Source organism: Pan troglodytes, chromosome 15 (genome assembly GCF_028858775.2).
Source record: "Pan troglodytes isolate AG18354 chromosome 15, NHGRI_mPanTro3-v2.0_pri, whole genome shotgun sequence".
NCBI lineage: Eukaryota > Metazoa > Chordata > Mammalia > Primates > Hominidae > Pan > Pan troglodytes.
This window is the reverse complement of record NC_072413.2, coordinates 93,479,550-93,504,664: the sequence shown is the minus strand read 5'-3', so window position 1 is coordinate 93,504,664 and position 25,115 is coordinate 93,479,550. Positions and strand designations below refer to the sequence as shown.

General features: G+C 49.5%; 1 protein-coding gene across 8 annotated transcripts in view; it reads left to right on the top strand.

Moving 5' to 3' along the window:
- Positions 1-25,115, top strand: part of SYNE3 (spectrin repeat containing nuclear envelope family member 3) — a 109,758-nt gene that overhangs the window by 10,668 nt on the left and 73,975 nt on the right. For 2 of the 8 annotated variants that reach the window (XM_016926693.4, XM_016926692.4), the window contains exon 1: positions 5,291-5,563. The exons of 5 other annotated variants lie outside the window; for them this stretch is intronic. In XM_016926693.4, coding sequence (XP_016782182.3) covers positions 5,389-5,563 — 175 coding nt within the window. In that variant the 5' untranslated portion in view covers positions 5,291-5,388. Of the gene's footprint in view, positions 1-5,289; positions 5,564-25,115 lie in introns of those variants that run through there. One more of the 8 variants, XR_001709312.4, reaches the window with a different exon arrangement.

Sequence of the window (25,115 nt, the reverse complement as noted above, 5' to 3'; positions counted from 1 at the left end):
TCTAGATGTGGGACTGCTTATCTGTAGCTTTTTAAAGCTCCCCAGGTGATCCTGATGCACAAGGATGGTTGAGAACCTCTGGATCTTGTCTAGATGAACATCTCAGTGACATGCTAATCTGTTTTTAACAGCTCTCCAACACTAGCCTCTCTCTGTCTCTAACCATGAGCAGGCCCCAGGTGTAAACCAGCACCATTATCCAGATAGAGTTAAACATTGTTTATGTTCATTATCTTATGATATATGGCAATTGATCCTGACCCTGTTTTTTTATTTAAGGTAAAAATATATTTCTTAATCTAGCTATAAGAAAAAAAAGAAAAAGCTAAAAAGAAAAAAAAAACTTCTTTTAAAATAAACAAGTTTAAATTGGTCAAATTAAAGAATATTAATTAGAAAAGATGTAGATGTGTCTGCATGGCAGATATAGTCAAAATCATGACTGTAATGCACAAATGGCCACACTGTGAAGACGTGGAACTAGATGACCTCTAAGGCCCAATATTCTGACAGATCTGAGGGCTGCCCAATGAGATCGCTAACCCAGGACTGTTGGCACTAGCCACCTGGCCTGGCAGAGAGTGGGGTAAGCAGGCTTGAGAGTGGCTGTATGCATAGCAGGGTTTCCCAGTGTGGCTTTACTCAGAGCTCTCCAGGGACAGTGCAGCTAGATTATCTCTGTTTCAATGCATTTGCCCTCTTGCTCCACCTTCCCCAGACCATAGGGTCAGCCTGAGAAGCAACCTGTCCAGCAATCAGGGCCATTTCCCTGGGGCCAGCGCTGCCGCGTAAACTCAGTGAATGCAACATTAGGACCCCAGTGCCCACGGGAGCCCGGCTCCTTCCCTCGTGCTTGGGCGAACCAAGCTATGGTGGGAAGGGAGTTGCCCAGAGTCCCAAGGCAGGACCCAGCACTGCTGCTTCCCAGGCCTGGACTTCGTAGATCAAATAGGGTCCCTTCCCCCAGGTCTTAAGCTCCCCAGAAGGGAAACAGGAACAGAATGTGATATAAACAGGCCCTGCCTGGCCCTAGCCAGCTTTTTCCACTTGTGTCCGGTGGCCCCTACCTGTTATTACTGGAGAGTTGGCCGGTGAGCCTTTCTTTTGTGAGTGATTGTGTGAGGCTCCCATTGTCTTTTTTCTCTTTTCTTTTTTTTTTTCTTTTTTTTTTTTTTTAGATAGAGGTGGAGTCTTGCTATGTTGTTCAGGCCGATCTCGAACTCCTGGGCTCAAGTGAACCTCCCTCCTTGGCCTCTCAAAGTGCTGGGATTACAGCCATGAACCACTGTGCCCGGCCTCCTATTGTCTTTAAACTGATGTAGTAATTCACACCGTGAGGCCCTGGGAAGGTGGGACCCAGTCCAGCAATGATTCAGATAGTGCTTGGAGGATGTGGGGAGATGGTTTCAGCAGAACAACCGTGACAGTGTGGGGGGAACTCAGCTTAGTGGCAAAGGCCCCCTAAATGACTGTAAGTAGGATAAATGCCAGAGGGAAAGCCTTGATGGAGACACGATTCTTAGCATTTGGAAACCTTTGCCCATCAGTAAAGCTGGCTATCCAGATTGTGTCACAGTTTGCTGAAAGGACTAGTATAGAATTTTCTAGGATAATGGACCAGGAGGAATGCTGTGCTGATAGGCAGAGGGTAGGGTGAGGTAATTCCCTTGGGCTGATAAATAGCACTGGCCTCTGGAGCTTCTAGAACAAACTTTTGTGGTAAAAGGCCAGAAAGGAAATATGTAAATATATTTTGGCTCTCCATCATATCGAGAAAGCAGCCACAGATGCTATGTAAATGAATGGGTGTTGGTTGTGTTCCAATAAAACTTTATAGACACTGGAATGTGAATTTCACATAATTTTCATATGCCATGAAACATTATTATTCTTTTGATTTTTTCCAACCACTTAAAAATGTTAAAAAACATTCTTAGCTCAACAGCTGTACAGAAACAGGCAGTGGGCCATGGTTTGCAGCCTCCTGTTTAGAAGCCGCCTCTGCAGTGGAGGGTGAGTCTTGCAGGTTTGAGCTAGTCACTCTTCTAAGCATTTCAGTTCTTAAAAACGTAGGTCTGGCCGGGCACAGTGGCTCACACCTGGAACCCAGCACTTTGGAAGGCTGAGGCAGGAGGATTGCTTGAGCCCAGGAATTTGAGACCAGCATGGGCAACATGGTGAGACCCATCTCTACAAAAAATATATGAAAATTAGCCCAGCATGGCAGCCCATGCCTGTGGTCTCAGCTACTCGATAGGTGGAGGCAGGAGGATCACTTGAGCCCAGAAGGTCGAGGCTGTAGTGAACTGTGATCACACCACTGTGCTCCAGCCTGGGCAGCAAAGAGAGACCTGTCTCAAAAAAAAAAAAAAAAGGTAGTTCTGAAATAAGTCTCAATCTTGTGTCTACTGTTTAAAATAGAACCTAGTGTTAATTTGTTTGCTCATTCAGCAAATATTAATGGTCTAGTGGTTAAGAGCAGAGGAAACTTGTCATATACTGGCTGTGGGACTTAGGGCAGGTGGCTTAGCCTCTCTGAGCCTCAGTTCTTTCATCTGTCAATAGGCAGGAACAGTAGGACCTACGGCATCAGTGAAAGAATCCTTGTAAGACTGAGCCCAATGCCTGGCAGATAGCATGCCCTTGGTGAAGGTTTACTATTACTCTCTCATGTCTGTAAAGAGTTAGAGACTGGTATACAAAGGGGTGGATGGCAATGCTTACCCTGCATGGTAGGTGAGGCCCAGAGAAGTTAAGGAGCATTTCCAAGGTCTCAAGCTAATAATAAATGGTTGAACTAGAAAACAGTGTGAGCTGCAAGACCCAGCCCTTTCCATGAGACGCCCTTGCAGGGGACTTGAGGGTAGATTAAATCCACTTTTCTAGAGGCTTGCTAATGGGATTAATTTAATCATTAGCACCTTTCCCATGAGAGCTAGGGCTCTTGTAACTCTTCATCCCCGTGCCTTAGATTCTTGGGGAGACCAGCATTGTTTGGGGGGCCTCCAAGCTGGGAGTCCGACCTCCAGCAGCTTGGAGTGCCACCACTCTGACTGTTTTCTGTGAATGTCTTTGGTGGAAACTCGCTGCTCGACATGGAGCTCTACTTTAGAAACCTAGAAACAAGCATCTGGGGAAGACTTTAAGTTTTTCTGAGTCCTGTGGTTTCTGAGTCTCTGCAGGGCTAGCGGAAAGGGCTCTAGAAGGTCCTGGAAGTCAAGATTGTGAGTAGCTGCTTTTGAATAATGGAATCCTCAGGGCCTTGTGAAACGAATGCCAGAGGTGAGTTCCTGACCGGTTATACGTGCTGGTTTTCCTTCTGCAAAATGGAGATGGTGGTGTCGTAATTAGTTGCTTGTTGCTTCAGTTTGGCACGTGGGCTTGCGGGGCACCCACAGTGGATCTCCTGAATGCACAAAGACAAGCCCGGGAGGAAGCCTGTCCTTGGATTGTGGAGGCCTCAGGAGATAAAGCTCAGATAAGGAAGACAGTGACTGGATCTGAGAGCCTGTGGCAGCTGTGATTAGGAGCCAGCTGGGGAAGATGGGGCCTCAAAGGCAGGACACACAGGCTGTAGGCGGCTGTCCCGTCCATAACCCAGAGCAAGTCTCCCTCTCCATCCCAGAGGAAAGGCTGCTCGTGACTCTGGCTAGCTCTGAGGACACAGGCTCCGGGAACCCAGCCCCTGTGAGTGGCTGGAAGGTGGGGGTGGGGGTGGGGGGTCAGTAGAGTGGGGGACAGTCTGGGAGTCTTGGAAGGGGATATGAGGGTGAAAGTTGGTGTGACCAACTGTCCCTGGTTTGCCCAAGACTAAGAGGTTTCCTGGGGTTTGGGACTTTCAAGGTTAAAACCTGGATGGTGTGCATCAAATCAGGATAAATTGGTCATCCTAGGTCAAAGTCATGCTACTTTGACCATGGCGCTGGGCGGTCAAGTCATTGGTAGAAGGAGTAAAGGTGGAATCATCTCTCCCCTGAGCCTTAGTGCACCCTCAGACTAGATTGCCCCTTCGCAGTGTTCCCAGAGCCCCTGTGCTATCCTTCAAGGGTCTGTGTGCCCCCGCAAGAGTCTGTGAAGGCAGAAAACCCCCTTGTGCTTGGGGCCAACCCCTGCCTGCTCTAGGCCAGAGTGTTTTGTAAATGCTGTTGGATGAATGAATGAGGTTTGAGACTCTCCACCTTCATTTCTTCCCTGCTGGGGACAAACTACTCAGATGCTACTTCATGCTTTGCTGCGCTGCACATCTTGTTGCTTCCCCCCATGCCCTTCCCTCCTGTGGCCACCTCCTCCACTGTCCCTTCAGCTCAGGAGTCTCCTCCTCTGTGACTGCTCCTGACAAGCCCTCCCTTTGAGTGGAGTTTCTCCTGCCCCTGCTGTGTCCCCTCTGAACCAAACCTCACTGAGCTCCCTAATCGGGCCTGTTTGTGGATGCATCTTTCTTCCGCATGCGCTGTGAGCTCCTCGAGGGCAGCTCTCCAGCTTAGTGTTTCCTCTGCTGCACGTGGCACCTGGATGCCCCATGGAGGTGCCTTGAGAGAATGAATAGAGCTGAATACACGGAGCAAAGATCCGTTCATTCCCTCACTCACCAGCTCCTCTACGAGGCCTCCCGTATGACAGGCACGGTCCTGGGCAGTGGGATAGGAGTCATGGACAAGATTGGTAAGGGCTTTGTACTGTTGGAACTCACATTCTAGAAGGATCTAGAGTCAACAAGCAAGCAAATAAATAAACAAGAACATATCAGAAGGTTGCGTGTGCTCTGAAGAAAATGCAAAGGAGAAGATGAGTCACCTGAGCCCCTGCCAGCTGCTTGCAGGCTGGGATGGAGTCACCAGCTCCACGGAGCGGACATTGCTGAGGCCCAGCACATGTGGTGCCCATTCTATGGAGGCAGAAGGCATGCATTGTCCCCTGGGTCGTAGCGTAGTCAACTTGGGCACAGTGGCATTTGCCTTTCATGCAAAGCGTGTGGACCATCAGTCCCTTTAGAGAAATTCATTAAAGCCAGTATTGTCTGAGAGGAGAGAGAAAATATTTTAGAAAGTCAGACGGGATTTTGTGCCTGGTGTGGGAAGCAAGCGTGTGTCCCTCCCGCTTCACCGCCCCCGATCCCCTACTGGGAGTACAAAGAATGGGGCTCGTGTGCTGACCGTTTGCTTCTTCCAGTTGGGTGGGTGGCCTTGGAGCTGTAGCTGCAGCAGGAAGGGTCAGTGACTCTGCTATGGGGCTGCTGGGGACAACCCAGGGTCCTGCGAGGGAAAAGATGTTAAAATGGCTGGCCACTGTCCCACGGGTGGTCAGGGAGAGGATCAGCGGGAATCATGAAGGTGGTTGCTCAGCTTCCAAGTGCTGCACACAACAGTGGGGCATTGTTCTCTGGGTCTGATGGGGAGCTCAGCCCCGGACACAGGCCAGCTCCAGGAGGAAGGCAGCCTCCTCCTGCTGAGTCCGGCTGGGCCAAAGCAAAGTCCCAGAGGGCAGCTTCTCCCTGCTGCCTGGCTGTGGGCGGCCGCTGGTGCTGAGGTCTGGGGACTCAAGAGGACACCTACGCGTCTGCAAGGTATCGCCCACTCCTGAGGGTAGCCCCTTCAGGTTGGGATCCACAGAGAGCAGCGGGACAAAAGGCAGTTCCTAGGCTGGGTGCCTGGCTTCTCACAGGCACGTCGTAAACCTGGCGTCTCAAAGTTCTGGCAGGAACAAGCAGGTACTAATTATAACCTGCACAGCCTGTTAACAGTCGACCTTGGACTCCAAGGAGGTGAAGGTTCTGGGGAGAAGGTCTCAAGGGTCCTCTGAATATCTCAGATATAAGACAGGAGGTAGGCTGGGCGCAGTGGCTCATGCCTGTAATCCCAGCACTTTGGGAGGCCGAGGCGGGTGGATCACCTGAGGTCAAGAGTTCAAGACCAGCCTGACGAACATGGTGAAACCCCGTCTCTACTAAAAATAAAAAAATTAGTCGGGCGTGGTGGCAGGTGCCTGTGGTCCCAGCTATTCTGGAGGCTGAGGCAGGAGAATTGCTTGAACATGGGAGGCGGAGGTTGCAGTGAGCTGAGATGGTGCCACTGCACTCCAGCCTGGGCAACAAGAGCAAAACTCCATCTCAAAAAAAAAAAAAAAAAAAAAAAAGACAAGAGTTAGTGATACAGGGGATTCTTCTAGGTAACTCAGTGGACATCATCCTGCAGCCCCAGCAGAATGAGGACAATTTAAAACCGCCTGGGCTCTGCTAAGGGACTGCTGGGGAGAAGAAAGGGGCAGGATTGCTTGCTGTGTGACCTTTGGCAGGTTACTTAGCCACTTTGAATCTAACCTCAACTTCTTTATCTACAAAAAGAAGCCAGTCATTCTGGTTTAACGGTGGGTGGGAAGACTCAATGAGCTGATGTGTACAAATACCTCATGGGTACTTAGTAATGTTAGTTCCCAGTCCTCTACACTATGAAAAATCCTGGAAGGCTTTCTGGAGGTGGTGATGCCAAAGGCAATGGGTGAATGTAGCCAGGCAGAGAAGGGCAGAGGGACCAGCAGGAGCAAAGGGGAGAAATGATGCATACAGGGAGCTACAGGTGGTTCCTGCTGCAAGTAGAGGAGGCGGGAAGTAGGGGAGGCTGAGGCTGCAGAGATGGATGGAGAAGGACTTTGAATGTCTTGTTAAACTTCTTGGACTTTCTCAGGTGGAGGCTGTGAGGCACAGGAGGCGTTCATTCAGAAAAGCTTTTGACCCTGAGCCGTTAGATGCCCCTTTCTGCCAAGAGAGGACTCTGGTCCCCCTGCCTCCTGCAAAACTGGCAGGTTTCCCGGGAAATGAATGGAAACATCCTCGTGCCTAAGCCTCTGGATCCAGGAATGGATTTGGCTCTGCCAGTCAAGGGCCCAGGCACTGCAGGGCCATGGATCTCCTTAAGGGTTCAGTGAGTACAGCTCTGAGATTCACTCCCACCAAGAACTCCCATTTGAAATGAACCCTGCCGTTTCTCAGGCTGGGGTGCCAGTTATTAAATTAAAAGTGAGATTCGAATGGTTCTGTGTTCTTTTTGTAAACCAAAGCTGAAAACTGTGGAGGGTATTTTTTTTAGCTGGAAAGTAAAGCATGCCAGGCTTTCTAGTCCGCCTCGTACTGCTGTCATAGACCCAGGGCCAGCCGGATCCAGCCTGGGGGGTACTGAGAGGTGGCTTATTTGTGTTGAGGGCCTATGGTGCACCGGGCTCACTCAGTGCTAGGCTCTTTGCATGCTTATGGGTGCCATTGTCATCCTCATTTTACAAATGAGAAAACTGGTGAACAGACAGGTGAATACACTTGCCTGAGTCACACAGCTAGTAGATGGAGAAGACAGATGCAGTCCTATTCTATACATACTTCAAAGTCTGTACCTTTTCTGTCTCATGTAACTTGAATGCTGGACTTAATACTCTTAACTTTTTCTGAAAGTCTAGTGGAACTATGAAATCTTTGAATCTGTAGGCCCAGAGTGGTGGCTCACACCTGTAATCCCATCACTTTGGGAGGCTGAGGCAGGCGGATCACCTGAGGTCAGGAGTTCGAGACCAGCCTGGCCAACATGGTGAAACCCTGTCTTTATTAAAAATGCAAAAATTAGCTGGCTATGGTGGTGCATGCCTATAATCCCAGATTTCTGGCGAAATGAATGGAATCCCAGCTACTTGGGAGGCTGAGGCAGGAGAATCGCTTGAACCCGGTAGGTGGAGGTTGTAGTGAGCCAAGATTATGCCACTACGCTCCAGCCTGGGTGACAGAGCAAGACTCCATCTCAAAAAAACAAAACAAACAAACAAAAATCTTTTAATTGTGATTAAAATGTAACTTTAAAAGCCTCTAATTTTTTTTTTAAAAAACTGTTAATACCACTTTAAGGAAATTGAAATCTTAGAAATATACCCATGATTTCACTGCTCTATGATACTACTTTTTTCCTTTTTTTTTTTTTTTCCAAGAGATGGGATCTTGTCCTGTCACCCAGGCTGGAGGGGAGTGCAGTGGCGCTCCTGTCACAGCTCACTGCAGCCTTGGATTCTGGGCTCAAGAGGTCTTTCTGACTAAGGCTCTCTAACTGTGGGGATTACAGGCACGTGGCACTGCATCCGGCTTCATTCTTCATCTTTTTTTGACAGTTTTTGAATGATTCGCACAGGAGGGGTTGACAAACTGTGGCCTGCTGGTCAAATGCCTCCTGTTTTTGTAAATAAAGTTTTGTTGGAACGCAGTCATGCTCATTTATTTACATGGTATCTGTGGCTATTTTCATGCTACCATGACAGGTTTGAGGAGATGTGACAGAGACCATGTGGCTTGTAAAGCCTAAAAGCCTTGCTCTCTGACCATCTCCAGAAACAGTCTGCCAACCCTCACTCTAGAGTGCGGCGCTTTGCAGTCTGCTCTTTTTCTCTGCACACCGTGCATTATTCTAGGGTGTTGATTTCTCATTGTAAATGGCCAGATTATGCTGTAGAGTGGGTGGATGTCACAAACTTTCCTTGCTGGACTGTTATATTGCATCTTTTTTTCTCCCCTCAGGAGAACTGTCACATTTGCAAATTTATTATTTATTTGTTCTATAGCACCTACTGTGTGCCAGCATTGTTCTAAGCACTTTACCAATATGAACTCACTTAGTCTTCAGATCTGCAGTGAGAAGTTTATGCTAATACCCTCCCCATATTACAGATGAGAAGGCAAAGTCAGAGGAGTTAAATATACTGGGCTAAGACCGCATAGCTTATTTGGCAGCAAAGTCAGGTTTGAATCCTTAGCAGCTGTTAGGAAGTGTCCCAGGAAAAGCAGGCCTTTGTGAATCCCTGTGTGGGGGGACAGGGGCTGGGGCAGTGAGTCACCAGGAGTGAGCCCTGCCAGGCCCCCTCGGCCCAGCCCTGGAGACTCACACCATCCAGATTTGACTTGGCCCTAATCTTCCAGCTCGGGCCAAGTGACCACAAATTTTATTTCTTTGTTTAAAATGGCCCTGAAAAGAGGGCCAGCAGCTGATGCTAAAGAGCGAGTGCAGACCCCTAAGAAAACAATGGCTCCGGATCAGAAAAATACCATTTGGGTGTAAGAGTACGAGAGTGGATGGTTGAGCCCGGCAGGAGCGCTGCTTCATGGCCGGAAGAGTCCACAGCTTGCTCACTTGTTACATAAATGATAACTTTGCAAATATTTGAGTTGCCTGGAGAAAACAAAAATGCAATATAACTGTCCAAGAAAAAGGAAGTGGTTCAAGAAAGTTTGTGATCTTCACTCCATAGAATATTCTGAGCCGTTTACAATGAGAATGTAATGATGGACACTGTGGATTGCTTGTGGCAAACATGTTCTTATCTTCTGTGAGATAGGGGGCCTTAGGGGAGGAGGAGGGAATTCCAGACGTTCTCACCAGGAGAACAAGCTTCCTAAGATTTCATGGAGCCCTCGTGGCCCATCCAGGTCCCATCCCCGATCCCACGAATGATGTCAGAGGAGGCTGGTTAAAATCCCCAGCTCACAGAGACATTTTGGAATGTGAATTTAGCTAGGGCTTCCCACAGGACATTCATAAATGGGTGGATTCCAGAAGGTCCCATGTTACGAAATGCCATGTTAGAGAGACTGGAGTGGAGGGATCAGGGGAGGGAGTCCACAGTGTTGAGAATCCTCCAAATGCAACACTCACTTTGCAGAAGAAGAAAGAGACACTGAGCTTTGTCAGGGCAGGATGCTCTTATCTGTTTGGTTCATCTCTGTGATCTTCAACACTGACCACAGTGTCTGGCATAGGCTTTGAAGGATTTGTCATTAAGTGAATTAAGCATCTCCCAAGCTTTGGAAAGGAGAGAAATTGGGTCTGGTATAGTTCTTGATCAGAAGACAAGACGACCACAACCTGACTCTCTGCCCATCCACTTAGGGTCCTTTTAGGGCATGGCCTTCATCTTCTCCCGGCCCCTCTGAGTGGAATGAGAGGTGGGAGAGACCTGGGTTTTGGAGCCGCTGCCCTGTCGAGGTGCTCTGCCTGACTCATTTCAAGCCATACTCTTGAGAGGCCCACTGGGGAAGGCTTCGCAGGCCCAGCTGCCATAACCCCAAGCCTCACTGGGCCCTCGGGCTTGTCCCAGGCTCAGGACTGTTCACGGGGGACGGTCCAGCATGAGCCACTGGGGCTCACCCTCCACCCCGTCTGTCTCTCAGTCAGTTGGGTGTGAGATGGGAAATCCTGTTCTGAGTCAAAAAGGAACCCTCCTCCCTTGCCTTCCTGATTCACTTCCTCATTCTGCCGGCATTTTACAGCCTGGCACAGGCACTGGAGCCATGCAGGCCTGGCCTTGCTTCTGACTTGGTGCCTCAGTCACTGTCTGACGTGGGCAGGAGAGCCAGCTTCAGTTTCCCCATCTGTCAGGCAGCACGATGACCCCTGATTTGAAGGTTGATGGGGGCCTTCATGGTGTCTGCCCAGTGCCTGGCACACAGCAGGCCTCACACGTGGGAACTATTGCCATTGTGAGTAGCATTTGATAACATTTTACCCAACCAACAGGAGTCTCCTTTGGCACCCTAAGATCAAGACCCAGTGATAACCTTGACACCTACCAGGACAATCATAGGGTCGCAGATGAACCCAGAGCAGGAGACAGGGTAGCAGCAGGCAGGAGTCTCCTTAACTGTCAAACAGCATTGTCCAAGGTGGGCCCGGCTGGGCATTTTGCTGGGAAAAGGACTGTAAGGACAGACTGGGCACAGACACTCTTGGAAGGAATGGAGGCTGCTCTCACAGTTCATTAGATATTGGCAAGCTTAATCAGTTCTTGAGAAAAGACCCTTCTATCTGAACCCATGGCCTTTTTTTCTTTCTTTTCTTTTCTTTTCTTTTTTTTTTGAGACTGAGTCTCGCTCTGTTGCCCAGGCTGGAGTGCAATGGCATGATCTCGGCTCACTGCAACCTCCGCCTCCCGGGTTCAAGCGATTCTCCTGCCTCAGCTTCCTGAGTATGTGGGATTACAGGTGCCTGCCACCACGCCCAACTGATTTTTGTATTTTTAGTAGAGACGGGGTTTCACCATGCTGGCCAGGCTGGCTCGAACGCCCGACCTCAGGCGATCCACACACCTCAGCCTCCCAAAGTGCTGGGATTACAGGCATGAGCCACGGCGCCCAGCACCCATGGCCTTTTTTTTGAAGAGCAGGTTTACAATAAATAGGATGCCTTAGGGTTAAACGGCACCTTACAAGGCATTTCCTAGCATGTGACTTAAGGTGCCCTGTTGCAAGGGCCCTGCTTGGTCCAATGTGGTTTTCACACCATTGAGCAGATGCTGCCCTGACTGCTTGTGGGTCCTGTCACTGAGTAGGCTGTGCCACTCTCTTGCTCACAAACCCTCACTGGCTCCCTATTGCCCACAGAGTAAAACCCACACAACCCTTTGGAATCCTGTGCTGTTCAGTCCCCTCAGCCTGCTCTCCAGTATGGCCTCCTCCCGTCTCTCTTTGTTAACAATTGCCAAACCCATCCTGCAGCCTGAACTTGGCCTTGCACTTCCCCATCTCCCAGCTTTTGGTCTCGCCAGTCCATCCACTCGTTACGCCCTTTCCCACTTCTCATCTTATTCAGACCCTGCTCATCCTTCCCATCCCAGCCAGGGTATCCCTTCCTCTATGAGCCTCTCCTGGAATCTTCATAAGAATCATTGCTCCTTTCTCTAGGCTCTGTGCCTCTGCATTTAACACCCATAGCACTCTCATTTAGAGCTTGTGATCTGGAGAACCCGAGCTTGAAACCTATAGGCCCTAGTGGCACCGCGCCAGGCACATCTGGATGTGGAAGTCAAATGGTCTTTTTTTTTTTTTTTTTAAGAGTCAGGGGTCTCACTTTGTTGCCCAGGCTGGCTTCAAACTCCTTCCACCTCAGCCTCCTGAGTAGCTGGGATTGCAGGCAGGCACCACCACACCTGGCTAAATGGTGTTAGATTTGAATTCTCGCCTCCCAACTACTATCTCTGGAATCTTGGGCAGGCCATGAAACTGCTCAGCTTCAGTATTCTCATCTATAAAACAGGAATGAATATTAAGACCTACCTTTCAAGTATAAAATTAAAAAAAAATTATCTCAACAAATGCTATTGAATTGGATTGAGTAGCTTTCACAGGGGGAGAGTTTATTCCTCACCGGAATTCCAAACACCAAATGATGGGCTGTTGGGTTCAGAACCCTGGTGCTCAAGGCTATTTGTATGCCCCTGAGGGCATCACTCAGCTTTATTTTCCTCTAAGGCTGTCCGTGGCGGCTGGCTTCCCACAGCGATGCAGCCACTGGTGGCCACCCCTCTTCTCCCAGGCCGACATTTTGCCCATCCCATGGGGCTGCATTCAGCATCTCTTTTGGGAGGCAGAGTTTGCTTCTGTTTGTTCTGTTGTTTGATTCAAAAATTTCATGTCATTTATATAAGGCCTATAAGACCCATTGGGATGCTGAAATGGTGTCAGGCTCTCAGAAGCAGTCTGGCTCAGCAGCTGAGACAGCTGCAGCTCCGGAGTTCCATACACCTAGGTTCAAATTCCAGCTCTGCCTCCTGGGCAAAACCAGTTCTGAAATTTTATACTCAAGTTATCTCACCTCTCTGAGCCTCAGTTTCCTTATCTCTGATACGGGGATGATTATACCAACCATTAAAGTTGTCTTAAAAAGCAAGTGCATTAATAAATGCTTGGAGAGGGAGGGGCATATTGACTAGCACCTAATACCTGCTCAGTAAATGGAACGTACTGTTCTCCATTTGGAAAAAAAGGTCTCAAGTAGTTTCTTAGCTTCCTTTACATTGGCACCCCATTTATAAGGTACAGGTTTTAGCTTCCCGGAAGGAAAAACTTCCTTTGAGCCTGAGCTATGTAACAACAGAATAGGCTGCCTGAAGAAGGCAGTGAGCCACCCATCACTGAAGGTGTTCAAGAATCTTGGGAGCCTTTGGTGGGTGTATTTTTAAGGAAATTCGAGCAGAGATGGTTGATTAGATTAGGTCAGTTTTAATGACCCTCCTAGTTTTGGGATGCTGATGTTTTAAAAAACAGCTTTATTGAGATATAATTCATATAATATACAATTCACCCATTTAAAGTGTACAATTCAGTGCTTTAAAAAAAAAATAGAGCCAGGGTCTTACTGTGTTGGCCAGGGTGGTCTCAAACTCCTGGCCTCAAGCAGTCCTCCCACCTCGGCCTTCCAAAGTGTAGGGATTACAGGCATGAGCCACCTCGCCTACCCTCAATGCCTTTTAGTATATTCACAGAGCTGTGCAGCCATCACCACAATCATTTTTAGAATATTCTTACTACCTCCAAAAGAACCGCTGCACTCCTTCACAGTCAACTCCCAACCCTCCCACCTCCCTAGCCCTAGGAAACCACTAATCTACTTTCTGCCTCTGTAAATTTGCCTGTTCTACACATTTCACATCAATGAAATCATACAATACATGGTCCTTTGTGACTGGCTTCTTTCATTTAGCACAACGTTTCCAAGGTTTCTCTATATCGTGGCATATGTCAGCACTTCATTCTTTTTCACAGGTGAATAATATTCCATTGTATGGATAGACCACGATTTCCTTATCCATTTATCAGTTGATGGACATTTGGGTTGCTCCCACTTTTTTTGGCTATCATGAACATTTGTGCACAAGTTTTTGTGTGGACATATGTTTTCATTTCTCTTGAGTATATATGTAAGAGTAGAATTGCTGGATCTGATGGAAGCTCTATGTTTAATATTTGAAGAACTACCGGGCTGTTTTCCAAAGTCACTGCACCATTTTCTGTTTCTACCAGCAGCATATAAGGGTTCCAACTTCCCTACATCTTCACCAACACTGGTTATTATCTTCTTTTGATTATAGCCATTCTAATGGGTATCTCATTCTAATAGGGAATTAGTATCTCATTTTGGTTTTAATTTGCATTTCCCTGATGGCTAGTGATGTTGAGAATCTTTTCTGTGCTTTCTGGGCTTCTCAGTGTGCTCATTGGCCATCTTAGATGTAGGTATGATTTAAAGAAATGTCTATTCAAATCATTTGCCTATTTTATAATTGGGTTGTCTGTTTATTATTGAGTTTTAAGAGTTCTTTGGATTTTCTAGATGTAAGTCCCTTATCAGATATGTGATTTGCAAAAATTTTGTTCCATTCTGTGGGACATCTTTTCACTTTCTTGATGGTGTCACTTTTTTTTTTAACCTTTTTGCCTTTGAAGTACAAAAGTTTTAATTTTGATGATGCCTAATTTATCTATTTTTTTATTTTGTTGCTGTGCCTTTGCTATCACATCTAAGAAACCATTGCGTATTCCAAGGTCAGGAAGATTGATGCGTATGTTTTCTTCTTCAGAGTTTTGTAGCTTTGGCTCTTACGTGTAGGTCTTTGATCTATTTGGAGTTAATTTTAGTATACGGTGTGATGTAAGAGTCTAATCTCATTCTTTTTCATGTGGATATCCAGTTGTCCCATCACCACTGTTGAAAAGATTATCCTTTTCCATTGAATTGTCTTGGCACCCTTGTTGAAAATTAACTGTCTGTAAATACAAGGGTTGATTGTTTCTTTCTCTGTGAGTCATTTTGAAGAAATAGAATGATCCTTCTCAGAGGCACAAGATAGGTCTTGGCCATCACTCTACACTGAGCTGCTGCCAGATCTTGGGCGGGTCTACTTCCTTCACTAAGTCTCCCCATCCATAAAACGGCACAGCTAGATAAGAGAATTCTGAAGGACAAGTCCAACTGTCACATGTTACCTGCAGGGAAGTTTCCACAGAATCTTTCATTGGCTCACTGGAATGTCCTGTCATCCCGTGAGGCTTACCCCGCAACCCGAGATCTAGAGCCAGCCTAAAATCTGGGGGCAGTTCCAGCAACTCCCTACCCTGACCTGGCCCCAAGAACAGCCAGTCCTGCCTTTCCAAGAAGTTGATGTTGTGTGTATTTATTGAATAAGCAGCACTGCCCTCCTCCTCTGTGCCAGCTGTGTCCCAGGCCTGAGGATACAGAGGGGATGAGACATAGCCTCTGCCCTTGAGCGGGACATCCTAATGGGAAGGTAGACATATCAACGGATGATGCAGAGCTGAGTGGGGCATGCTGGCTGGTACTGCGTGCCACAGGCTGCAGGTGTGAGAAGGTGGATGGCAATGCATGGCTTTGCCGATAGGGCCACAGGCCTGGCCCATGTGGTGAACACTTGCCCTGGGCCATATCTGAAGAGTGTCAGGTTGAGCTGTGGAGTCAGGCCACCATGGGGAATTCTTCATAGCTCTTTCACCCACCAACCAGCAGCAGCTCTTACTTGACTTACACCTTTGGCTCTGCAGTCAGCCTCAGCATGCTGACCGGGGGCTTGCTGGACACTTGTCTACAAGCTCAGTATAGTTCAGGGTAACAGGAAGCCTCTGCAGCTGGCCTGCCTGAAGTTCAATCTTGGCTCTGCATGCTTTTGGGAAAGTTATTTAATATCTCTGTGCCTTGTTTCCTATCTGTAATAAAGGGCTGGCCATGGCATCTACCTGATAGGATGTTTGCTTCTGAAGCCCTGTATGGTGCTGTAGAAAATAGCTGGGCACAGAGCTAGCTCCTGCCAAGGTCTCCACCTGTTACAGGTTGGAATTTTAGCTTGGAACAATATAACATTTACTCCAGCCTGCTGTGCATGCCATAATCGGTTATAGCCCATGGCTATTAAGCGTTATAACATGGAAATATGGTATAGTTAGCCTTTAGGTTGCCAGAACAAGAGATGACGGTGATAGTCCTTTACATTGGGATAGGGCAGGGCCTCTCAGCAGCGTGTATTTCCCTTACTAACTGATTCCGTTAGAAAAAACCCCAAGGTGAATCAGACGTTGCCTTGTCCTTCACAACAACCTTCCAACTTAAAGCTCACTCGTCTCAGAGCGGGTGGAAGTCAGGTGTGAACTATTGCTCCCCTCTGACCATTGAGGAAACTGGGGTTTGGGAGCAAGTTGGTGGTGGAGCCCACACTGGAACCATGACTCCTAACCCCATTCCAGAGCCTGTTCTGCCCCCACTCGTGGCCTGAAGGAAGCCTCTTATTTTGGGGTTACAGAGTCTGTGCTGAGGCCCACTCTTGCCTCTGATTCCTGCCTTTCTCAGTTCCCCTGAGCCAGCAGCATGTGAAATCAAGGACTAATGAGGGCAGAGAGATGTCCATTCTGGCTCCACACTTCTTTCTTTTCAAAAAAAAATAAGCCAGGCATGGTGGCTCGTGACTGTAGTCCCAGCTACTTGGGAGGCTGAGGCAGAAATCTTGGGCCCAGGAAGTTTGAGACCAGCCTGGGCAACATAGCAAGACCCTGTCTCTAAAAATAATCAAATAAAAGAACACTTTCTGAGTACCTACTAAGCACCAACCGAGGTAGGTATTGTAGTTTATATTTTCCAGATGTATCTTTCATTCACAAATGTGTGTGAGCACTTATTGTGTGTCAGTAAGTGCCACGTGTTGTGATCAAAATAGGCAAGGGCTGTGCCCAGAGGCAGTTTATGTTCAAATGAGAACAAAAGGCTCAGAGTTCAGAGGAGCTGGACTGGATTCAGGTCCCTGAACTCTAAAGTTGTTGATTTTCAATCCTTATTCCAGAAGAACCCCTGGCATCTGCATGAGTTGTTCAGAAATTCCAGGCCCTACACAGGAATCTGTCTGGGACCTGCAGGAGATGGGAGAGAGGCCCCATGGATGTGCTGCTGGGGAGCTCAGAAAGCCCCGTGCACCTGTGGGTGACTCCATTTGTCTTCTGCTTTTACTGGCTTTGGCTGTTGCTTCATGGTGCTTGGTTCTGTCCTCAGAGAGTTGCCTGCAGGGAGTTGGCTGGCAGCACCCTGAGAATTGGAGCAGGTCCCTGTTGGCCAAGTGTCTTTGTCACTCAGTCACTCAGCTGCTCACCCCCTTAGGCATCAGCCAGCAGGCCCGGTGCTCAGCACACCAAGGAGCTTTCAAGGAGGAGATCCCTGGGAAGTGCTCAGCACAGAGTCTGGGAGCTCAGTTAGGCCGTCCTACACCACAAATGCCAAAACCAGTGAGAAATGCAAGCCACAGTGAGCCAGCATGACATACTACCAGAAGGGCTAAGATGAAAAGACTGACCGTACAGTGTTGTCAAGGCTGTGCAGGAATTGGAATTCACACATGGCTGCTGGGTATGTAAAGAGGTGCAGCCACTTTGGAAAACAGTTTTGCAGTCCCTCCTCTCCTCTCCTCTCCTCCCCTCCCCTTCCCTCCCCCCCCTCCCCTCTCCTCTCCTCTCCTCTCCTCTCCTCTCCTCTCCTCTCCTCTCCTCTCCTCTCCTCTTTTATGAAACAGGATCTCCATGTGTTGCCCAGGCTCATCTCAAACTCCTGGGCTCAAGTGATCCTCTCACCTTGGCCTCCCAGAGTGCTGGGATCACAGGTGTGAGCCACCACGCCTGGCCTTGGCAGTTTCTTAAATATACACCTACCATGTAATCCAGCCATTCCACTCCTAGGTATTTACGCAAGAGAAATGAAAGCATATGTGCACACACAAGTATTCATCACAGCTTTGTTGGAAACTGTCCATCTGTGGGTGCATGAATCCACAATCTGTGGCACAGGAATGCTATGGAATAGTACTCAGTAACAAAAAGGAACAAACCACTGATACAGGCAACGACATGGATGAATCTCAAAATAACCATCCTGAGTGAAAAAATCAGATCCCTCTCTCTAAAAAGAGTACAGTTGACCCTTGCACATTGCAGGGGTTAGGGGTACCAGGCCCTTGCACACTTGAAAATTTAAGTCTAACTTTTGAATCCCCCAAAACTTAACTGCTAATAGCTACTGTTGACTGGAAGCCTTACTGATAACAAAAAGTTGATTAATACATACTTTGTATGTTGTATATATTACATACTATATTCTTACAATAAAGTAAGCTAGAGAAAAGAAAATGATATTAAGAAATCATAAGAAAGAGAAAATGTATTTACTGTTTATGAAGTGGAAGTGGGTCATCATAAAGTTCTTCATCCTTATCGTCCTGATGTTGAGTAGGCTGAGGAGGAGGAGGAGGAGGAGGGGTTGGTCTTGCTGTCTCGAGGGTGGCAGAGGCAGAAGACATCTGTGTATGAGGAGACCCACACAGTTCAAATCTGTGTTGTTCAGGGGTCGCCTGTATTTTCTGTGTCATCCCATTCCATTCATGTACAAAACTCTAGGAAATGCAAACAAATCTACAACGACAGTCAGCAGATCAGTGGTGGCTGGGAGAGGGTGTAGGTGGGAGGTGGGAATTACAAAACCAGCCAGGGAGCTTAAAGGGGAGGCGGGTATGTTCATTTTGTGGACGGGTGTTGGCTTTATAGGTGTATATCTAAAACTTATCAAATTGTGCAGTTGAAATATGCGAAGTGCCTTGTTTACCAATTATACCCCCCAAGAAGGTGGTTTAAAATAATGGCAGCTCCAATCTCCAGCCGATCAGTCAGGAAGATGAACATGACAAACCCCTCCTCAGGGAGCTCCTGTGGTTCGTGCCAGCAACACGGACAGTGAAACACGGCATCGTGGTGGAAGTGCCGGCTCCGGGTCTCACTCTATCCCTCACCTTGCCAGGCCTCCCCAGTCCTTGGTCTTCTCACTGAGAAATGGGAACAATAACAGGACCTACCTCCATGGTGTAAGAAATATAAGAAAGAATGTAAGAGAATATAAGAAAATCATGTCAAATGCTTAGTAAACATGTCATAAATGGCAACAGCTACAGGGCCCTGTGGGGACCCAAAGAAAGGAGAAGTCGCTTCTACCAGGGGGAGCAGAGGCTGAAAAGATTTCTCCTCTGCACCTGCAGTGGCTGTGAGCTGAAAGAGACAGGGAAGAGTCAGCTAGAAGCAGGTGCGGAGGGGCGGGTGGGGCGGAGTGGGGGAAGGACTCTCCAGGCAGAACTAACTGGAGCTGTGGCACCCAGACTCTAATATTCTAGAAACGCAGGCAGTGTGGTGCAGCTGGCATGCAGCGCAGGGAGCACCCTGGCCAGTTAGGACTGTAGGGCTGGCAGGAGGCACCGTCCTTGAGGGTCCAAGGAACACTGACTTTATCCTTCAGGCTGGGGTCCCTCACCTTGGGATGTCAGGAGGATTTCTTTGGAGACCATGAGTTTTATGTGAAGTTTAAAAACTTGCGTGTAATAGAAACAAAAAGGTGTAAACCCTATATTTTGGCACAGTCCTTTTCAATGGAAAGACATGTTCATCTAGTAGAAGGCTGTCATTTCTCAAGTCTGTGTTGAAAAGAGTACATTCTGAGGATGTGTTCTTGTGCAGCCATAATTTTGCTTTAAAAGGGTCTGTCCACGGGCCGCTGGGGTTTAGGGCCAAGGAGGAGTGTGGTGACGTGTGTGTGGTCATTGCACCATTCTTGCTCCTTTGGGCTGCAGTACAGATGGCCCAGGAAGAGGGAGATGTCAGGGAAGGCAGGGCCAGCCAGCCAGGCAGGTCTGGGGGGTTCAGGGAGGGTCCCTCTGTGGGGAAGACCCCTGCCTGAGAAGGCATGAGGCGCTGGCGGGGAGGGTAAGGCCTGGCACCTCTGACTCCCAGGGCCAAGAAGACATTGGGAGAGGAGTGGGGGGCGGCCTGGGGGACAGGTGTCAGTGCCATGTTGTCAAGGGTGCTGGGTGGGTCACTGAGGAAGGTGCAGGCAGGTGCAGGGACCAGGGGTCAGACATCCTGGGTGGCACTGCCCCACTGGGCCAGATCTTCTTGGGGGTGATGGGGGCCTGGGGGCTGGCTCAGTACCTGGGATTAGCCTTGCCCCAGAGCAGATGGGAGCTCTCCTCAGGGGCCAGGGCCCTGGAGATTTCATCTATGGGCACTGGGGAGTGTGTTTCCACTGAAATGTGTGGGGTCGGGGAAGGGCCACATTCCCAGGGCTTCCAGAGGACACAGCCCTTCTCCCTTCTGCCTGGCATCATGCGGATGGAGCTGATAAGGGGTGGTGGGGGTGCAGTGTACCCCTTGAGTGCAGGCTGCTGTCTGCACCTCTGTCCCTCCCCTGACCCTTGTCCCAAATCAGACTCTGCTGGTCCTCAGGGGTGAGGTGGGAGAAGTTGCATTCATTCATATTGACTCAGAGCAGGTGCTGAGCTCCACGAAGGAGGTGAAGTGAGGAGCAGGAGAGATGAGGGGACAGATATTTATAGTCCAGTGGGATCCAGGCTGAGATGGATGTCTGCATAGGAGTGGCCATGGCTGTGTCAGTCATTCAGGGAAGGCTTTCTGGAAGAGGAGCCATCTGAGCTGAGCCTGTGGGGATGCTGGGTATCCTAGAGGGAGTGGTGTAAGGGGAGAGGGAGAGGAGACAGCCTGGTGAGGGCAGAGGGAAAAAAAGCTGAGCATTTCGGCATTCCTGGGAGGTTTAGGGGCTGTGGGGCAGGGGTGGCCATCAGAAGATGGGGTTGCAGAGCTCCTAGCACCTGTAGGTTAGGGCGTCCTGTCTTTGGTCGGGGAGCAGCCGACTCTCTCAGTTTACCTTCAGGGCATCTGAGGAATGTGTGCGTTCTCACTCTCAAGTGAATGCCTCAGGTCTATTGATTAAGGTGGCTCCAGGGAAGCTGTGTGAAGTGAAGCCCATTGGAATTTGGGGAGGGAGCCAGCAGCCCCGCCTCACTCTGTCCTTCTCCAAGAGGAGGCAGCCTGCTCTGCTCTTCAGAAACAGAAGTGACTGATGCAGTTGAGGCAAGAAGGGCAGGGGTTCTTTGCAGTTTCATTGCTTTCTGATTTCTAATCTTGGCCTACATTGACTCAAACCTAATAGGACCCAGCCCCAACTGCCCTCCCACCGTGTGGATGAATTTGCCAAATACACACTCATGCCCACGGTTAGAATCATCTGTTCTCGTCTACGGGAGGCTGAGACATCCTCCAAGCCCATGGTTCTCAAAGTGAGGTCCTGGAGCAGCAGTGTCAATGTTACCTAAATACTCATTAGAAATGCAAATTCTTAGCCCCCAGTTTTATAAATTGGGGGTGGGATCCAGCCATCTGTGGTTTAACAAGACCCCCAGGTGTCTCTGAGGCAGGCGCCAGTGTGAGAACCACTGAGCGAATCCACCGTTCCTCAAAGGATTTTGGTTTTGTTTAAATCATAACTCTCAGTGAAATACATTCTACATTTATACATATGCAACACATCCATCAAACAAGCAACAGTCTCATGAAACAATATTTATCCTTCATCCATGAGAGGCACTGTGATATTTTTCATTCTATTCTATCTTCTTTCCTTACAAAGCACTTTTGATCAAGACCCCTGAGTAGATTTCACAACCCATGCATAAGTCACACTCCCAGTGTGAAAAGCCAGTACCAACCCCGCTGCATTGACTGGCCTGTCCACACACCAGTGGCCCATGGCACTCAATGTTCCAGCCAGGCTGGTACCTGTGCCCTGGTACCCTGCCCAGTGCTCTCTGACCTGCAGCAGATGGCCAGTGCCCTGCCTGCCTGCCCTCTGACCAGCTCCGCCCACACTGCCAGCAGCCCCTGTTACTCCGTGGCCAGGGTTCCCCTCCGGAGCCCCCTTGAACCTCCTGGGAGCCCTCCCCTTCAAAGTCTCCAATTGGAGCCTGAGACGATCACACCTGGTCCCAAGAGCTAAGGCCCCACCCCTTGGAGCCACCCACCCTGCCCTAGGAACATATCTCTGCAGCAGCCTGGCCTTCATCCCTACCACGGCTGGGGACCTCTTTTTACCTTGCGTACACTCTGCCCCCTCCACTCTGTCCCATTTCCCTCTTAGCTGCCCTGGTGTCTTCTCTCCCTCTCAAACACCTGTATTTGTGTGTTGCCAAGGCCAGCACTTCCCGGGTGGAAATCCTGGCATCCTCCAGACTATGCCTAGGGAACTTGGGTTTCATTCATTGAAGAGAGACTGGAAATGGGTTTTATGGTTGGCGTATCTGGAGAAGGAGGTGCATCAGAGAGCAGCTGGCTTTCCCTACCAGACACCACCGGTCTGTGACAGTGGGGCTGACTTAAAATGGCTTCGGGACCGCTTGCCTCCAAAGCAGTCCCTGGCCAGTGTCCTTTGTGGCTGTAATTGTAGAGTGGACCTCACAACCCTTTCCAAGGTGGGACTTCTTGTGTAACCATGCATAGCTGGTGGACAGAGGGTGGCATGGCCCTGCAGCCTGCATGGCTTTGGTGCAGTCCCTTAACCTGCCAAGCCTCTGTCTGCTCACCTCTAAGACGGAATGAAGCCCAGTAATTGCTCCTCACTTTGAATTAGCTGGCTGGCAGGGTTGTTGTGAGATTAAATGGGATAATGCATGGGCGCCACCGTTGAGTTCCTATCCCTCCTTTCACACACTTTGTTCTGAGAATCACCTTCTGCCAGTGCCACAGAGGAGAAGATTGCCAAGGTCTATCCTCTTGGTGCAACCTCCTCTGCGATAAATAAACAAAATTGTGTTCCCAGAATCCATTGGAAAAAGCTTTGGGATTAAGACCAGCTGTAACTCAGTTCCTGAAATAACATCCAAGCATAAGAGAGCAGTGGGAAAGAGAGGATAAGGGTGGGAATGTGTGTGGCAGGGCAGGAATGAGTCACAGGACAGCCGAGTGAGTCACGGCAAGCGAGCACGCCCATGCCAGAACTCTGGGTCAGCTTGTGGTGGGCGGCCCTGGCCAGCTTGACAGAGCAGGGGCACCAGGCTGTAATTGCTAACGGGGCCTGCCATGGGAGCTGGGGTTTACCTGGGTCTGAATCCCAATGCCTTCTGAGTTCCAGAGCAGAATGTCAGTGGGCAGCTGGGTTGGCACAGGGCTGGAGTGAGCAGGCACAGTGTGACAGAGGCTGCCTGGCAGTTGGGGGGCTCAGTTGGTTTCCCTGAACTCTAGATTCTTGAGCTGCGGCTCAAGATAGATTCCTGCCCTGAAGTTACCTTCCTGGAACTCGGCAGTTACCAGTGGGGTTCTGGGAGGGACAGAGAGGGCTGTGGAAGCTGTGTGGCACCAGGGGATTTAAGAGCAAAGAGTTTAGACTCAAGTCATCCTTGGTTCAAGTCTTGCCTCTGCTACTTAGCGTCCCGGTGACTTTGGCCAGCGTTGTTAGTATCATTAAACCTGTTTTCTCAGCTGTTAAGTATAATGCGAATGTGTCACTGGGCCTATGTAGGATAAGTGAGTTAATACCTACAAACCTTTTATCATACAGTCAGGCACCTGCAGAACACCAGGTAAATGTCGGCTTTTACTGTTATTGGTGGACCTGGGTCCACCACTTTTCAGCAGACTGTTTGCGTCTCCAAGTCTCAGTTTCCCTCTTTGTAAAATGGGACAAATAATGCCCGCCACATGACAGTCACTCCCTGAAACTGACGTTGCCGCTTTCTTTGCTCGGGAGGGGCTTGCTCTCATGTTTCAGGGGAGTTCGCTAACGAGATTGGGTTAGGACCCGAGCAGGAGCCTCTGGATCACTGAATGACAAGAATTAGTGTTTTCAAATTCCCAGATAATATTAATTAATTAATTTATTTTGAGATGGTGTCTCGCTGTTGCCCAGGCTGGAGTGCAGTGGCTCAATCTCTTCTCACTGCAACCTCTGCCTCCCGGGTTCAAGCGATTCTCCTGCCTCAGCCTCCCAAGTAGCTGGGATTACAGGCGCCCGCTATCACGCCTGGCTAATTTTTGTATTTTTAGTAGAGACAGGGTTTCACCATGTTGGCCAGGCTGATCTCAAACTCTTGACCTCAGGTGATCCGCCTGCCTTGACCTCCGAAAGTGTTGGGATTACAGGCGTGAGTCACCGCGCCTGGCCCCAGAGAATTTTAGAAACTGCTGTTAGGATGTTGGAGGGATTGAGACAGAGGTAAGAACCTGTTCCTTATGGGGCATCAGCCCCTCACCAGTGGCGTTGCAAAGCCAAGTAGGGGCCCCACCCAGCACCCTGAGCTTTGGAGAGCCGGGGAAGGGGAAGGGAGGGAGAGAGGTCTGGGCCCAGCGACCCCAGGACACAGGGCCCTCAGCCCCAGTTGGCAATCCACGTGCTGACCCAGCAGGCGATCTGCCTCGGGCGTTTTTTCAGTGCCAGATGCCAGTATCCTTTCCTTCCTGCAAGCCTGGTCCCCCAGAGACCAAATTGCATCTCGGCCAATTGCTTTCAGGCCTGGAATCAGGGCAACGGGAGCTGGTGTCCAGATGGACATTCACAGTTACCCGATGGACTACAGGGGCAGCCCTGGCCTGGGGGCCCACACATCTATTTCTCCCTGTCCTCTGCTCTGCCCTGGGTCACAGGAGAGCTGACCGCCTGAGGGCTGCATTGTCCCGGCTCCCCTATACTGGCTTCTGGCAGGACCAGAGGTAAATAGTCGGCTGGGGGTTTCTCTGACAGCCTCTCCGCCCTGGGTGGCGTCTCCTGCAGCAGATGTATCTCCTTTGGGGCTCTAGTTCCTGCTGCTCAGTGGCCTCCAACATGGGTCTAGGAACATCTAACATCGCCTCTCCGCCTTGTCTCTCCAGCCTAGGGGTTGATCTCTGGGCTTCCTTTTGTCTCCTTGCAGCTTCTCAGCTCCTCCTCCTCATTACACCCTCCTGGTTCATAGCTGGACTCGGAGGGGCTTTACTCTGCTGATTGAACCTTGACTCACACGGGGTTGCTTTCCTCCCAGGGGCAGTTCTAGTGGATGCCCCATGGTAGGTGAAGTTCAACTTTATTTTGGAGTCAATATGGTCTAGTGAGAATCTAGGGCTTCAGAATCCAATAGAACAAGGTTTAAATGTCAGCACTACTGCAAGTGCCTCCATGTCCTGGGCCAATGACTGCAGTCTGCGCATTCTTATCTAGGGTTGTGGAAGGTAACAGCCGCTCCTGTGCCCCACGCACCTATTACTGACCAGGTGCTCCCACACCTGCCCCAGTCAGCCCCGCAGCATTCTAAGAGGTAGACGCCGCTGCTGTGCCTGGGGTGGGGGGTGGGGAGGAAGCTCTGCCCAGGCCGCCAGCTAATGGGCCACAGAGCTCAGCTGAGAGGTAGCCCCGATACTCCCCTTCTGCTGCTCCTGAGATGGGCTGGGGCTGCCTTTCAGACGGGGATGCCAG